Consider the following 17,051-nt stretch of genomic DNA (forward strand, 5'->3'; position numbering starts at 1 on the left):
TTTCTCACTAGAAAAGAATTATCCATTTCCTTCTTCTATTGCCAAAGGCTGTTTTCTTTGCCAATTTAATGAAGGTATGAACTCAGGATTCATTGCCTGCAGGAAAAAAAAAGAAGCTAGTGTGCTCTGGAATCCTCAAGAGTCAATGACAAGTGGGTCAGATGGAATTGAAAAGAGAAAATATTGGGGGGCTGAGCTGGGCCAGTGCAGCACTGAATGGTGCTGTGCAGTAGAGCATAATCAATGATATGAACAGGTTCGGATTTGCTGAAAAGGAAACGAGGTGAAATAGCTAAATTTGCTTTGAGCAAATTTCTGTCTCAATCAGAATCAAAACAATGGATCTTATTATTTCCCCTGGGAAGGGAGTTTAAATGTGCATTGGATCCGAACCTATTAATTATTTCTTTACATTTGTTTAAACATTTTTATCTTTCTTTTCGTTCCAATCAAAGAAGGCGTGCTATAGTGGATGCCATCATTTGACGCCCAAGGGCCTCTTTGTTTCCTCTTACACTCATGGTGGCGTTCTGAGGACTAACTTTCTGGAATACAAGTTTTCCTGATCAGAGAGGTATGGCTGCCTGGTCTAGGCTGGTTTCTGCTTGGGGTTCACTTCGTTTCTTTGGCTTTGGGGGTCATATTTTAACACATGCTCTCAGTTAAAACCACACTCCCTTTTATCCCAAATTCCCAGTCACGTTTTTACCTGCCTCCAGAGCCTCCCTCCTTTCCTTGGGAATGCGGACCTATTCCCCTTGTGTCACGTGGCTCCCAGGTGTTCCTATCCACCTTCACCTGAGCTTGCCTGGTGTTTACCTGCTGCAAGTCCCAAACTGCTCTCCCTTTTAGACAATATTTATGTTGGCTAAACATTGGCACAAGGAAGTCATAAACGTGGCATGTTCACGAACACCAAGGCAGGTTGCTGAGCGGATGTCCTCACATTCACAGGCTCCTAGTTTTCCTTTATGGACACTCACAGTGACACCTGCCTTTGCGGGCAGTGTGCTGATCTGTCCTTGTACGGGTGCTGGTGTGCTCCATGTCAGTGTTGCTCAAACTCTGCTGCCCATGAACATCGCCTGGGGAGCAGTTACCAACCCCAATGCCCAGGCCCCAATGAATTCAGACTCCCTGGGGGTGGGACTCAGACATCTGTGGTTTCTCGAACTCCCCAGTGTGCAGTTGGAGAACTTGTTCTCCAGTTCAGTGAAATCACTTGAGGATCTTGTTTAAAAATGCAGATTTTGACTCAGTAGGTCTGGGTGGGCCTGAGAGTCTACATTTGTAATAAGTGCCCTGGCAAAAATGTGGATGCTGCCACCCATCCAGTGACCACACTTTGAGTAGCAAGACAAGACTGTAATCCTGTCCGGTGGGTCTTCATCAGCCTTGAAAGTAATTTTCCAGGAAACGTTAGTCTTCTGAAGTTTGTGGTTTTCCATATATATATATATATATATATATATATATATATATATATATATCAATGGTCCCCCTATATCTCACTCCTTCTCTATTACTCCACCAATTCCCTACAGCCACACTCTATGGCAAAGTCATCTCACTAATTCTCAGTACTCTCTTTCCCTCTAGATTTCAATTCTCTTGAAAACAATGCACATGGTAGATTTCATTTGGCTAAACTGAAGCATATTTTTCTGTGGATCTTATTTTTCTGTCTATGCACAAAGTCATTGAGCACAAGGATACACCCTCTAGGCTCAGCAGACTCTTTGAACATTGTGTGATTTAGCAAATGATAATAACCCAGTATCTTATTACTGCTCCAAATAGGCGAATCACAAACACTAGGTCTTTAGTTAAAAAAAAAAAAATCATTACTGATGACAAAAGGATGGGGGTAAAGCAAAAAAAGTAGTCAGTTTTCAGTTTTCAGAATTGGCTAGTATTCCATATTACAGAACCTTGGAAAATGTAATCTCCTGGCCAAGATTGTTGGCTTTAGAGCAATGTTTGCCAAACAGTTATCTGTAGAACCCTGGTCTGTGGGCATATTCTTGGGGATTCAAACCTCTCCTGGTAGGCTTCATAAATAGCATAGTGAAAGCCGATAACTTAAAAACCAATATAAAGCATACTACATCATCAGGATGGCCAATCATGACCAAGACTCATGATTTCAATACCTGCATTTGTGTGTCTACTTATGATTGTATATTTGCCAAATAGCCATACTTTAATTGTGCAGGATAATGATAAAAGAACAAAAAACGGAGGGAGGTTTAATATATGCATTTCAGCCAAGAAAAGGCCCAATTGTATTGCAGAGAGTCTTATTAAACAAAAGTTTATCAGTAGTTTGGACAGAGAAATGTGATAGGAGAAGTAAGAAGTCACACAGCACATCATAGCAATCAGGACTGTTTTCACATTGAGCAAGACCATTAAATCTCAGCAAAATACCATCATCTATTACACGAAAGCAAGCACATACGTTTGCACACCACCAGCTTATGTTTTACTGGTATTTAATTTTTTTAAATTTGTTTTGGTTATATAGTTGCTTCAGAACTACAAGCATTGTGTTAAATTTATATTCAAATTACTTTCTTTTTTAAAAAAATATGTTTTTTTGAGTTCAGAGAGAAGAAGGAAGAGGGAGAGAGAGAGAGATAGAAACATCAATGATGAGAATCATTCATCAGCTGCCTCCTGCATGCCCCCTGCTGAGGACCAAGCCCACAACCCAGGCCTGTACCCTGACCAGGAATCGAACCGTGACCTCCTGGTTCATAGGTCCATGCTCAACCACCGAGCCACACCAGCTGGGCTCAAGTAACTTTCTAATGCAAGTCATTTAAGTCATTACTGAGACAATGTTTTGTACTCTCAAAAAGTTTTGCATCTACTCATTTAGAAACATAGTCTTCAAACAGATTCACTCGTTGGGCACACCTTAAATTCTGCTAGTATTTTCAGAAATGTCCTAGTGGCCATATTGTAGCCATACGCTGTGCATTTTAAGGCACTGTTAAGGGGACACTGTTGGAAATGTAAGCTCAGTGCCTAGATTACATTTTTAAGTTTAGCTGAAAATATCATAACAGACGTTTTCTGGGGGAAATGTTTCCCTGCTTGGAAGTAATGCCTGGTGATGACATTCCAGACTGCAGGATGGCAGAGGGGCCGACATGACACGTGGTGGCGAGTAACACTGGGCCCAAAAGAAAGCCCAGTCACACCTATGATTTGGAGGGGGAAAGTGCTTACAGGCTGATGGGCCTCTGGCTGTCCACTCCCTGACGGGCGGCTGAGAGGCTGCACGGCTGCCGAGGGTTGGGTGTCCCCTTTGGGCAACTGCTGACTGCCCTCTGAGAGGCAGTAAGACTGGCTCTGAGGATTCAAAAGAGAAATACGTAAAGATGCTAGACCACTCACAAAAGCTGCCGCGTGGGGTTGACTTTCAAGGGATGAAATGCCTTACTAAACTGCCAGTGGAGAGGAAGAGGTTTCAGTTCCTTTGAAAGATAGGCTGACTGGAAGGCTCATAATCTTGGCTAGCATGTAATATTATTTACAGATGATTTAAAACATAATGCCTCTCTGAAGAAGAAACTTGTAGGTTTGCAACCATATGAGTGCACATTTAATTTATAGCAAAGGGAAAAAAATAACACCCAAATAAACCAAGTTAGAGTTTACAGAAAATTTTGAGTTTTATTCTCTTTGCTCCTAGTGCTTACACAATAAGTCATTTTTGCTGTGGGAAGCCATAGTACGTGCAACAAAACCTTATGAGAAGTCTCATTGTAACAGCTTTAGCTATTTATTTTCCAAGATTTTACTGTGACCTGCCTTGTGCATGGTTGGTTCCAAATGGTAGTATTTTAGTCAGTTGTTAGTTATCAGTGATTTAGACACTTTTTTCACACGAGCCTAGGTATTTCAGAAGAAAAGTAAAATATTGAGTCCATTTCCTGGATATTTGCAAAATATCTGGATATTTGATGCTGTTTAGAAATAATACTGGAATATGATCAGCTTTAATTCAAGTTATATGGCCTTGTAGGAGTATCTTTACCTTAGTCTACTGATCTTTGCAAGAACCCTGTCTTCCCTGCAAAACTCTGATGATCAGTCTATGAACTTTTGTGCATCTTTGCTACTAACAGCGCTAGTCATTCATTCCCCAAATATGTATTAACCATTTTGCTCTCTGCAAGGCACTTTGTTTTAAACACTTCTCTAAAAGAATCTTCATCATCGTCTTAATCTCCCTCCTAAGAGATTTTTGACTAATGGGGGAAAAAATACATCCTAACTGCATTTTAAAAGTATGGTATGCTGTTGTGAAAAGCAGTAATAAGGAGTCATCACAATCATAAAGTATAAACGTATTAATTATGATTTCATAGTTTAAATTTCTACACATGCTATTTAACCAAAAGGAAAACTGTATTCGATTCCCAAATGCAATAAATACTTACATGACGATTGCCCATTTTCGTTGTTCTGAGATAGTTGTTCTGTATTTTATTAAGAGATCAGCTCTCCTAAAGGCCAAGTTGATAATGGTTTTCCCAGGACATACTATCTCTTGAGTTTAATAAGTAACCTTTGGCACTGAATTTGAATACATTGTTGGGGATGGGTAGGGAGTGGCCATATCTACAAATGAGCTTAACCTGTCCAAGCTGCCTTGGCAGGCCCTTTTTATAATAAGGTATTTATTAGTAAATCAAGTGTAGGGTTTTTAAGTTTAATAATCTAATCACAACTAAAGGGCTAAACCTGTCTCACTTCTGGGTTATTGAAAGTGTGTGTGTGTGTGTGTGTGTGTGTGTGTGTTTAATTTTGCATGTTCATTTAAAATTTCATACCTTATAATAATGAAAGCACTAACCAGACTGAAAAATCTTTCTATTTTACTAACATCACTTTTATTAGAAAAGAAAATCTTTTTGAGGGCTACACTGAGTTATGCTAACAACATTATAATTTAGCTAGTTTTTAAATTAAAAAAGTAATATGTGCACTTAGTAAACTTTCCCCCCTCATAATATGAAAAGTTATCATGAAAAATAACCCTCCTAACCTCCCAGCCCCTCCCCTAGTGGTTTCTTCCAAAAATGTGTATCTGTCTGTCTATTTATTTGTTTGTCTGTTATCTCTGGACTGCTTTTCTCTCTCTCAACAAATGAGTTTGTACAATGCATTCTGTTCCATATCTTGTATGCTTCATTATATTAAACACATATATGTCATTGGCATATTTTCCCCCCATGACCATATGGTAGCTTATTATGGGTATGAACCAAACCTTATTTCATCAGTCCACTATTCAAGGTCATTTCGGTTGTTTTGGTCTTCTGCATGAATCTTTGCATATGTGTCCATGTTTATCTGCAGAATAAAATCCTAGAATGCAATTGCTGGCCAAAGAGTATGTGCATTTAAAATTCCAGTAAGTGTTGCCAAGTTGCCCTTCACACAGACATAAAAATGCTCAAAGACCAGCTGACCCGATGAGGCTGACTTTCAAAAGACAAAATGTTTGCCCCCCCTGATAATATGCCAGTGCGCATTTCTCCACATATTGGCCAACACTAAACATTATTAAGGTTTTTCTTTTCTGCCTATTTCAAAGATGAAAAATGGTTACCTCACTTTTATATGTACATTCCTTTCCTTTGATATTCTTAAAATTATATATCCCATTTTTTAAAAGCCATTTTGCATGACTTTTTCTGTCTGCTTATATCTTTTGTTTTTATTTTGAGTTATTAGTGTTTTCATTATCTATATGCAACAACATGTGGTTTATAATAAGATTAGGGCTTTTGTCGAGTGTAACAATTATTTTGTTGTTTGTCTTTTGTCTCTGAGTATGTTTTGAGTGTGTTTGTGTGTGTGAAGAAAGTGTTAAGTGTTTATGTATTTATCTATATCAATCGTTCCTTCTTTGGATTGCTTAGAAAAACATCTCTGCATTAAGATGATTAAAACTTCTTGTACATTTTCTTCATGTTCTTTTAATGACTTCATTTTTTAAGGCTTACATCTTCGATCCATTTGGAACTGATTTTGATATAGAGTGAGGAAGGAATAGAGTCAGCTTTCGTTTGGGTTATTCAATCGATCCTAGATAGTTAATAAATAATTCATCTTTCCTCTTCTGGCCTAAGATGCCATCTTTAGTTTATGCCAAAATTCCCATGTAATATCGTATTAAAATTCTGACAGGTTTATTAAATTCTGAGTGTATATATTCATTCTTTTGTTCCTTAACCTTTATCTATTGAAAGCCTTTGGATGTGCTGGTTGCTGGGGCTACACCAATGAATAAGATGAACGTGAATTTTCTCTTCCCAGCACACACAGGCAAGCGGAGGAGCTACACAAGAAACACACCACTGCAGGTTGTGGTATGGGCCATGAAAACAATAACTAGGATGCTGTGATAAAGGCTAGCACGTGCATGTGGGGTGTGTGTGTGCAATTTACTTTAAATAGAACGTGTGTTCTTCCAGGAGCTAACGTTTAAGCCGTGAGCCAAAGCAGGAAAAGGAGCACGTCCGTTGAAAGAGAAGGTGGTCCAGGTCAAACCAAGTGTTTTTGGTTTGTGCTAAGGCTCAGCAATAGGAAAGAGCGTTGCAAATTAGAAGACATGAAAGCTGGTCAAAGAGACTGGAGTCTGTTGTGTGCCAGGCAGGGCAGGAGGGTGAGTGCTGGAAAGACGCTGGTAAACAAGACAAAACGCCCCTCCAGGAATGGGGGTGGAGACAAGAAGACGGAAGTTACAACTAACGCGTTGACCCTTCAGTGTTCCTTTGCCTTGAGTGTCTAATTTGTGCTCTGGCTCCGTTGATCACTGTCTCCTTTTCCCAGGCTCAGACTTCTCAGGGCCCAGTCCTCCCTGCCCCACCTCCGTGAATCAACCTTTGCATCACTCACCCTCCTAGAACCCTTGATCAGTGACGTCTCTCTCCCTCCCTTCCTGTCCCACCTCCCGGACCACTGAAGCTCAAAGTCCAGGAGGAACAGGGCGATCGGATGTGCAGTGTTCAATGTGGAGATAAGTTCTGTTCCAGGATGCTGAGTTACTGAGCACAGGAAATGTGTAAAGAACAGACTGGTACAGTTCATGGCTCCAGGGAGGTGAAAGACACAAAGCTTAGAGGCCCAGGAAGAAGCTGACATACTTTTTTTTTTTTTTTAATTTTTCTAGATCACCACCACGATAGCCACCTCTTAGTTATTGAGATTTGCCCAGAGTCGAGTTTGGAATGGACTGAAACGCATTATTCCTAAGAGCACCCCCTCCCTTTCTCCTCCGCAGCTGGATGGGTATGTAGTAAGGTGGCCGGGGAAATTCCAAGCAACAGCAGGGGAAGGAGAAGGCCTCAGGAATTTCTTGGAGGATGTCAGGGCTGGAGGCCCAGCGGGAAGGTGGAGAATGCCTGCGGGGGAAGGTGAAAGACACGACAGGGGTAGAGAAGGCACAGAAGAGTATCGAGAGGGCTTTTGAAGGTTTTTTTTGTATCATTTTAAATATTTAGCGATTCTACATTAACAGGTGCTGTGTCATATCTTTAATAGACTGGGTCTACTTATTTCCACCTCTGGGGTTTTGGTGGCTCTCACAGTGGGGATGGCAGCCCAGGTTCTCAATCCCCCCTAACCTTGTGGTCTCCACAGCAGGTCACAAACCCATCCTGCCAGAGTCCTTCCTTCTGTTCCGACTACCAAGGTGAAGTTTCTAACACTTCCTTAAAATGTTACTCACACATCTGTTAGGAGTTAAATTGTATCTCCCCGCCCCTTGACCCTCAAGACACATTGAGGTCATAACCCTCAGTACCCCTGAAGGTGACTCTATTTAGAAACAGGGTCTTCGCAAATATAATCAAGTTAAGAAGAGGTCCTTAGGGTGGGCCTGAACCCATTGTACCTGGTCTTTATTTATTTATTTTAAAATTTCCTCACCTGAGGATATTTTTTTCCATTGCTTTTTAGAGAGAATGGGGCAGGGGTGGGGAGGGGAGGAGAGAGAGAGAGAGAGAGAGAGAGAGACATCAATTGGCTGCCTCCTCTACACACCCCGACCAGGGCTGGGGACCAAACCTGCAACCCAGGTACGTGCCCTTGACCAGAGGTCAAACCCATGACCCTTCAGTGCTAGGGCTGATGCTTTAGACACTGAGAAGCACCAGCCAACGCTAACTGGTGTCTTTATAAGAAGAGGAAATTGCCGTGAAGACACGCACACACAGGAGAAGCCCATGTCATGACAGAGGCAGAGACTGGGGTGATTTAGCTACAAGTCAAGGAAGACCAAGGACTGATGGCCACCACCAGATGCCTGGAAGGGCCAGGGGGCGGGGGGTGGCTGGGGGGTTCTCCTCTACAGGTTTCAGAGGGAGCAGGGCCTTGCCAGCACCTTGATCTTGGACTTCTGGCCCCAGAACTGTGAGACAATACATTTCTGTTGCCTTAAGCCACCCAATTTGTGACACTTGGTTACAGCAACCTGAAGACCCCCAAAGAGAGGAGTTCAGTGGGCAGGAGGAGAAGAGGAACTGGGTTTGGCTGAGAAGTCAGGGGTAGAGCCAGAGCGGGGAGCCATCCCCAGGGGGTGTGAGAGTCTGGGGACGTGGGGAGGTAGAGCACATGGAGGAGAATCAGAGACAAAGGACGGGCTCAGAAAGCCTATTTTGGGTGGAAAGAGGCCATCAAAGGGCTTGGATGGTTCACGAGAGAAAGTGATAAAAACAAGGTGAGACAAATGAAGACTAGGTAGCATGGGATGCAGGCTGCCTCCTCCAGGTCAGCCCTCACCTTTATTATTTTGTTTCTTAAGGGGTTACACTAAACATGCCGCGTACTTAATTACTAGTATTCCTGAGATTCCTTTCAGCTCTAAAATCTCCTAAGCACAAGACGTTTTTTCCACAGTTTGTTCTTCTCTCACTAGAAATAGCTTTTACGATCCCCGCTGACTTGTGGGAGTAAACTGCAGGGAGGAATGTCAGATGAAATTCTTAATTTTATGGAAAAAAATGAATGCATTTAGTTTGGCTGCATTTTTGTATTCCAGGTATTTATAGGACAGATAATAAAACCCCCAATGGATAAAATCCTTCCCGCCACCAGGATACGAGAGTCCCTTTTATTCTGGGCTTTTCCCCAAATTTGAGCCTCCCCCCAAATCTCCTTAGGCCTAAAGGGAACATCATTTTTTGTTTCGCTGTTTACATGATCTCACCCCAAAATAGGACTTCCCACAGCCTTGGACGGCACTTGTCACATGGAAATAACGGCAGCTGCCTTTCAACAGGTATTTGTTGAGTGAGTGACTGAGAGCAATGAATTCTTTAGAACGCTGTCTCCCGTTGGCCAGGTTTTGTTATGAAGAACTCCAAGGGATAGACACATTTCTTGAGCACCAATTTAATTCAAGCAAAAATTTCTTACAATGAATGAATACTTTGGCTGGGAAACGTGTGTGTGTGTGTGTGTGTGTGTGTGTGTGTGTGTGTGTGTGTGCATAGGTTTTCCTCACTTTAAACCAATGCAGGCCAGGAAGACTGGGCTGGTCACCTACACACCCCAGGATGACCCTGTAATTCTTAAATTGTTTCCTATTAGCATTCTTTCAAAGGAGATTGATTCATTCGTGCATTCTAATCTGCTTCATCCATGAAACAGATAATTTATTGAGTGTCTGTTATGCGCCAGGTGCTCTGATAGACACTGGGGATCGGTGGTCACAGGACCAAGTCTGAGCCCTGTGGGGCCTACCCTCTATTGGGGGGAACATAAAGAAGTCGACAAAGGCACAAACTACATACTTACAGATTCTGAAAAGGGTGAGGCTGTGCCGGGGAGAGAAGAGAAAAGGAGAGGTCCCAGGGGTGCCTTAGGTGTGCTGGCGCTTACCTGCTGGACAGCGGGAGTGGAGGAGACAGCACAGGAGGCAGCGAAGGAGCCGTGGCTCAGACCGAGGACAATGGGAAGAAAGTATCTAGAAAGACAAGACAGTGTTTCGAGAAGGTGAGTTGTTAACTATGCCGAATGCAATCTATGAAGTGAGCAAAGTGTCTAAAATATGTTTTGTTTGTAAGAATGGACCTTACAGGTTTTTAAGAATATACATGCCATGTGAATGAAGCAATCTTTTCTCAGATAGTTTTACTTTTTCAATACTAATTAATAATAATTTTTTAATTCAGTTTAATATTTCAAAATATGTTTGTATTAATTCCATAGAGAGGAAGGGAGAAGGAGAGAGAGATAAAAACATCAATGATGAGAGAGAATCATTGATCGGCTGCCTCCTGCACGTCTCCTAATGGGGATCAAGCCCGCAACCCCGGCATGTGCCTTGACAGAGATTTGAACAGGTGACCTTTTGGTTCCTGGGTCAATGCTCAACCACTGAGCTATACCCAGATGGGCTAATTTTTTAAATTTAGCAAATTTAATTTTGTTTTTATATAAAGAGATTTTATTATAGTTGGAGTCAGCGTGATTGGGATGAGGTAGAGCAGGTGGCTGCTCACAATGTCACTCGAAGGGCGAATAGGTCTCTCTGGCCACCTCACTCACCAGGCGCTCTGCCCCGTTTTTATAACTCTGAAATGTGGGGTTAGACAGTACCTTGTAAAGTCCCTCCCATCTCAAGATTCCTTGGACAATCTGCCTTACCCTTTTTTTATTAAAATGTATTAACATCAATTAAAAAAACATTTTTTTTTGTTGTTCCAAAAATTTGCATAAGGTTAGCATTGCCAGTGTTAATGTGCAAAAATAAAATTTTTTATTTCTGCCTTTTCATTTCGTGATTCTGGGCTAAGCCATAGTGAGATGCAAGATCCCCATCTGCAGACTCCGATTACATTTATGACATCTGAAAGCCTGTTCCACGTTAGAAATTTAATTTTACTTGACAAGGGCACACCATGGCTAAGATGCCCGAGATAAGGAGTGTTCTTGCCTTTTGAACTCCCTGTGTTTTGGCTCTGTATTGCTGGCTCACTCCAAGCCCTGAACTTGCTCTGAAGAAGGTACATGTTGCAAGTTCTTTGTTCCGAGGCCCTTTGCTCTCCCAAGGACCAGCATGTGTGGGCTCCACTCAGGAGGCCGCTCGGCTTTATTTGACAATCCACACATGGCAAAGGTAGATCCCGGAAAGCTGTTCCATAAAATCTTTCCTCGGCCTGCATTTCAGATCTCACAAATATCCCTGAACTATCTTTAAAGGCTGTAGACAATTGTCATATAAATCCTATATAGTGATAACAGATGAATCATTGTTAGAACAAGAAGCTGATGAATCACCTGCTGACCAATATGCCGTAGAAATGCCAAAAGGTAAAGTGATGAAGGTTATACATTGCTTTTTACCAGATAACTAAGGTTTCCTAACCTTTCCTGATAGTCAATACTACTTTTAGAGATAGAATTCTTAAAGTAACAGATGTGATCAAGCATTCCTCAGAATTTAATTAGTACCTTAGATGCGCTGACAATTTCTTTTCCATAATTTATTTTGTTAATCCTCATTTTAATCCCAGTGAGGATTAAATGATTAGTGAGTGGATATTGGGGTGCTGTGTACCCCAAAGATGTTTAGTAGATAATTGAAAAAACAAACACACAGATGAAAAGTAATTATGTGCTAAGTAGATGCACAAAATAAACAGCGATAAAAATTGCAAACGGTACTTTTTCCACTGTAGCAAATATAAAAATCCCATGTAGATGGGAACTCATTTTCAATATAAAAATATTTATGTTATTGCTTCAGTGTAGGGAAACCCTGCTGAGAGCAAGTGTTTAAAACAAATTAGTATAATAAAGACCATTAAAAAGGAACATTTTTAGTTGGTTGAAAAGAGATACAAAAACCTTCTTGAAGTCCAGCTGGTGTGGCTCAGTGGTTGAGCATCGATTTATGAACCAGGAAGTCACAGTTCAATTCCTGATCAGGGCACTTGCCCATGTTTCGGGCTTGGTCCCCAGTGAGGGGTGTGCAGGAAGCACTGATCGATGATTCTCTCTCATCATGGATGTTTCTGTCTCTCCCTTTCCCTTCCTCTCTGAGATCAATGAAAATATATTAAAACCAAACAAAAAACCTTGTAGAAAAATCCACTGCATTACATAGGCAATAGTAAAATTGTAGGTGCCTAATGATAGATATTACATACACTGCAGAGTTTTTATTCTGGTGGAATTTTGTCTAGGACCACTACCCAAGGTAAGCTTGTCCTGCGGTACCCGAGAGGCCAGAGAGGGGTTGGAATGGAGAGGAAGGCCAGAGATCAGTGTGCCTTGGGTTGGTAAGTGTGCTAGTGATTTTATGTGTCAACTTGACTGGGCTTAGGGATGCCCAGAAGCTGGTAAAACATTATTTCTGGGTGTGTCAGTGAGGGTATTTCCAGGAGAGATTAGCATTTGATCCAGTAGGCATGAGTAAAGAGAAGGTTTGCCCTCACGGATGGGGGGTGGCGGGTTGTTTCCAGAAGAGATTAGCATTTGATCCGGTAGGCATGAGTAAAGAGAAGGTTCTCCCTCATTCATGTGAGAGTCTGAATCGAACAAAGAGGTGAAGGAAGGGCCACTTCCTCTCTCTCTTCTTGAGCTGGATGGCCATTTTCTCTCGCTCTCGGCCATTGGAGTTCTGGTTCTCAGGCTTCTGCCTTGGACTGAATTACACTACCAGCTTTCCTGGATCTCTGGCTTGCAGAGGGCAGATAGTGGGACATCTTGGCCTCCATAACTGTGTGGCCCAAGTCATCTATATATATAAAAGCCTAAGTGACCATCCAACTGTTTGACCATTCGCCCGCTAGCTCTGACGCACAATGACCACCAGGGAGCAGACACTCTGACCAGTAGAGGAGGGAGCCTGAATCAGCCATGGGTTAGGTTGCTGCTGGGGCATTGTCAGCCCCGTATCTGCTTCACCCATACCCTGGACCCAGATCCCCGCAGGCCAGGCCGAGGGACCCCACCGGTGCACGAATCCGTGCACCGGGCCTCTAGTATAATATAAATGTATGCATGTATTAGTTCTGATTCTCTGGAGAACCCTGATGAACATGTAAAGATTTGTTAAAGCTCTGATATTGAGTTGAAAGGTTGGCTTGGTATTTCAAGGTTATTATTACCCACCTCTGTGCTTCATTCCACTTGCCAAGACTAGATGTCTCATAAAATCTGCTGAACTCACCTAACCCCTACTGTGTGCTGAGCACTATGAAAGTGCTAAAGATAGAAGTGATAAAGTCGTTATGGTGTCATTGGTTGCATCATTATTGAGAAGACATGCATTCATCATCTCATTGGGGAAGGTGCCATAGACTCCCAACTGGGCTGGGGAGTCTATGCCTCAGGTTACCAATGGGAGGCAGGAGACGGGATGGAGCCAACAGATCTCTCACTCCTCTTACCCCACGTAACTGTTTTGAGTTACAGTAGTTTCATATTGCCTCTTGAGAGGTGTCGCACAGGGCTCAGCAATGAACTGTGTTTTCTTGAGAAGCTGTGACCTGCTCAGGAACATAGTCTCTTTCATTTGCTCTTTATTCTTGCCTGATTCATATTGTTTCTCCTCGCTCTTGCTGCCCTGGGATTGTACCCTCTGATAAAGTGTTAGCATGCAAGCTTTATCTGTTTTCTAGAGAATTGGGGCTCAGAGATTATTTTTTAAAAAATGTTTGGAATATCATCCCTGAGTGTCATGGAGTACCTAAGGTAGATGAGTAGGAGAGGAGTAAAAGGGAGAGGAAATCATGAAGGGCTTCTAGAAGGAGGCGACCCTTGAATAGGGCTTAAAGGGAAAAGTAGTTGGGCAAAGTACGGTTGATGAAGGAAGATGAAACATGAGCAAAAGCACAGACATGAAACTTACTCAGGGAATAACGCTTCTACTTGGAAGGCAAGTGGAAAATGTGGAAGTCTTAAAGTCTTAGTAATATTTCAGTTACTGACTTTTATTGCCACTTAATAATATTAAGTAATGTTATCTATATATATAAAAGTCTAAGTGACCAACAGCACGTCCGTCTGACCGACCAGCCAGTACATATGACGTGCACTGGCAATTTATTTATTTATTTATTTATTTTTAATTTTTTTAAAATATATATTTTATTGATTTTTTACAGAGAGGAAGGGAGAGGGATAGAGAGCTAGAAACATCGACCAGCTGCCTCTTGCACACCCGCTACCGGGGATGTGCCCGCAACCAATGTACATGCCCTTAACCGGAATCGAACCTGGGACCTTTTAGTCCGCAGGCTGACGCTCTATCCCCTGAGCCAAACCAGTTTCAGCTGCACTGGCAATTTAAAAAGGAATGTTGACTCACGCATGCACGATACATACAAAGCTCTCGCTGGCGCCAATCGCACGTGTGTGTTTCCATCTGTCATTGTTGATTGTGAATTTGGTTGACACTTCTATTATAGAGAAAGGGTGAATAGCAATATAAAAATATTTCTTCTAATTAATTTTCTTTCAATGTGCACGAATCCATGCTCCAGGCCACTAGTTTCTTAATAACATTGACATTAAGTAACAATATTACTTAATAATATTAATATTATTACTAATGATATTATTACTTAATATTATTAGTTACTTGAATATTAGTAAGACGGTTGCTTTAACTTTTCTCTCAATCGAACCTTCCACTGTGGAGCAGGTGAAAGGAGAGAAGATTAGGAATACCCTGTTGTTTGCATACAGGTGGCCTGAGGACTGAGTGCATGTGCCCATCAATGTTGCCCCACACAATGGGTTTTCATTTGTTTGTTTGAATTGGTTGCCCATCAATTTCACATAAAACTTAGAATTCCTGTTTCTCTTGAAAAATTAGAACTTATGACCCCACATGAAAACACATGGGCACACTTTAGATGAAGTCTGACATTCCCACAGTCACCACTACCCCCTGACCTGGATCATATTACTCATGTTCATGACTCGCCTACTCCCTCTAGCATTTGCATTTGCAATTCTGGGAATTTACTTGATATTGGGCAATCTGGGGCCAGTGAGAAAATCTCTGCCCCCTAGTCTCTCAAGGCATCGTCTCTGTGGCCATGCGAGCTCATCTTGTTGAGACTGAGATGATTGACACAGTGCCTGCTGCTTTTGGTCACCAGCTCCCGAGTCAGACTCAGGCACCAGCATGTCTGATTGGTGAAGCTGAGGTCACATGCTCATGTCTAACTGCAAAGGTAGCTGGGAAAGAGCAAACTTGACATATAGAGCTTCTTTGATTAGAGATGGACTCTGCCTCTCCAGCAGGATTAGTACAATGTTTAGATGTTGAGCAGCCAAATGAATGACAAAAGTCTACTAGAAAGGGGTTGGCTATCTAATTGTGGCACATCTACCAATGGGGCACATGAGATGATATCAAACAACCTTGCATCATTGTACATATATTAGAGAAATACAAATAAGACAACAAATCTGTGAAGGACTCAAAAAGTTTCTAAAGAGTATGATAATTGTAAGAAAAACCTTGAGTAAATAGTAGTTTAGATGACACTTGGAAATAAAATTATTATTCACATAACTGAACTTATGGGAATTGATCTAGACCAGTGGTCGGCAAACTCATTAGTCAACAGAGCCAAATATCAACAGTACAATGATTGAAATTTCTTTTGAGAGCCAAATTTTTAAACTTAAACTTCTTCTAACGCCACTTCTTCAAAATAAACTCGCCCAGGCCGTGGTATTTTGTGGAAGAGCCACACTCAAGGGGCCAAAGAGCTGCATGTGGCTCTCGAGCCGCAGTTTGCCGACCACGGATCTAGACAAATGAAAATCATTAAATTTCTCTTTGTGCCAAGTAATAATAATAACAATATGTTTACATTTAATTCTATGGGCCAGACAGACCCTATTCTAAGCACTTCACATTTGCTTGTTTGTTTAAACATCTCATCAACTTCATGATCTAGTGACTATTATGTCCTCAATTCTATAGATGGGGAGCCTAAGGCACAAAGTGGTTAAACAACCAGAGGTCCCTCAGGAAATTGTCACATGAGGAATTGAATTCAGGTCACTGCTCTCCACTTGACAGCTTCAGAACTAGGTGGGTGTGGATTTCTGGGCAGTGATTGTACAGAAAATCTTCAGAAATGATTTGGGATTTGGAGTCAGGAATTTGGAGAGGAATGCTTTTGGAGAACTCATTTTTGTGTCAAATGGTTTGTAGTTTAGAGGAGAGATCTCCACCTCAGTACTATGGACATTTTGGGCCAGGTAGTTCTCTTTTTGATGGTGGGGGGCTGTCTATGCATTTTAGGTAGCATAACTGGCCTCTATCCACGAAATGCTGGTAATAACTTCTCCAGTTGTGACAACCCAGAATGTCTCCAGACATTGCCAATTGTTCCCTGGGGACAAAATTGCCCCCTGTTGAGAACTCCTGGTCTAGAGAATTCTGAAGTACCTCAGAATTCTCAGAGGAGCCCAGAAATAATTCCGGCCTGATGAAATGACATGACTAAGCAGCTCTGGTATGTTTTCCCGGCTATTCTTTCCCAGTATCATGTCATTATTTGCTAATAGCAGGTGTGTCTAGTTTCTCATTTCAGAAATAAACACACGGTACCAGCTTGTACCAGCTATTGGTTTTTAATGCGGTATGTGGTAAATCTTTAACTTTGTGGTTTATTATTATGAACAACCAGCTTCTCATTTTTTTTTTCTCTAGAATCCAGTGGCTCTACACTTGGCAAGAAACTACAAGTGACCTCAATCTCTTTAAATATTTAAGCCAGTCCACATTTTTTTCTTGACTTGGTATTTAATCATATGAAGAATTTTTTTTTTGGGGGGGTGCTCTATGTAAAATAAACTAGGTCCATTTTTTTCTATATAAATATGTTTTTTGTTAGGATTTTAATTACAAAATCAATATTATGATCATGAAATATTGATATATCATAACATTTTAATGAACTACAAAAGGACACATCACCTCTCAGGTGGGGCGTTTGGTTATTAAATCGGTGACATCAGACTTTAGCAAGAGCGTTAGCTAATCCTTT

General features: G+C 41.5%; 1 protein-coding gene and 1 long non-coding RNA gene across 2 annotated transcripts in view; one reads left to right on the forward strand and one right to left on the reverse strand.

Moving 5' to 3' along the window:
* The window catches only part of ANXA13 (annexin A13), a 40,850-nt gene extending 36,381 nt beyond the window's left edge, over positions 1 to 4,469 (reverse strand). Inside the window, exons 1-2 of the mRNA XM_008143287.3 lie at positions 4,455 to 4,469; positions 3,238 to 3,360 (exon numbers count right to left, since the gene is read on the reverse strand). Coding sequence (XP_008141509.2) covers positions 3,238 to 3,360; positions 4,455 to 4,469 — 138 coding nt within the window. The remainder of the gene's footprint in view (positions 1 to 3,237; positions 3,361 to 4,454) is intronic.
* A 5,466-nt stretch (positions 4,470 to 9,935) lies between these two features.
* On the forward strand, positions 9,936 to 16,849 carry LOC129147192 (uncharacterized). Its single transcript, XR_008554521.1, has 3 exons — positions 9,936 to 10,020; positions 15,980 to 16,090; positions 16,715 to 16,849. It is a non-coding gene; the product is annotated as an uncharacterized LOC129147192 (long non-coding RNA).
* Positions 16,850 to 17,051: the final 202 nt, after the last annotated feature.

Source organism: Eptesicus fuscus, chromosome 19 (genome assembly GCF_027574615.1).
Source record: "Eptesicus fuscus isolate TK198812 chromosome 19, DD_ASM_mEF_20220401, whole genome shotgun sequence".
NCBI lineage: Eukaryota > Metazoa > Chordata > Mammalia > Chiroptera > Vespertilionidae > Eptesicus > Eptesicus fuscus.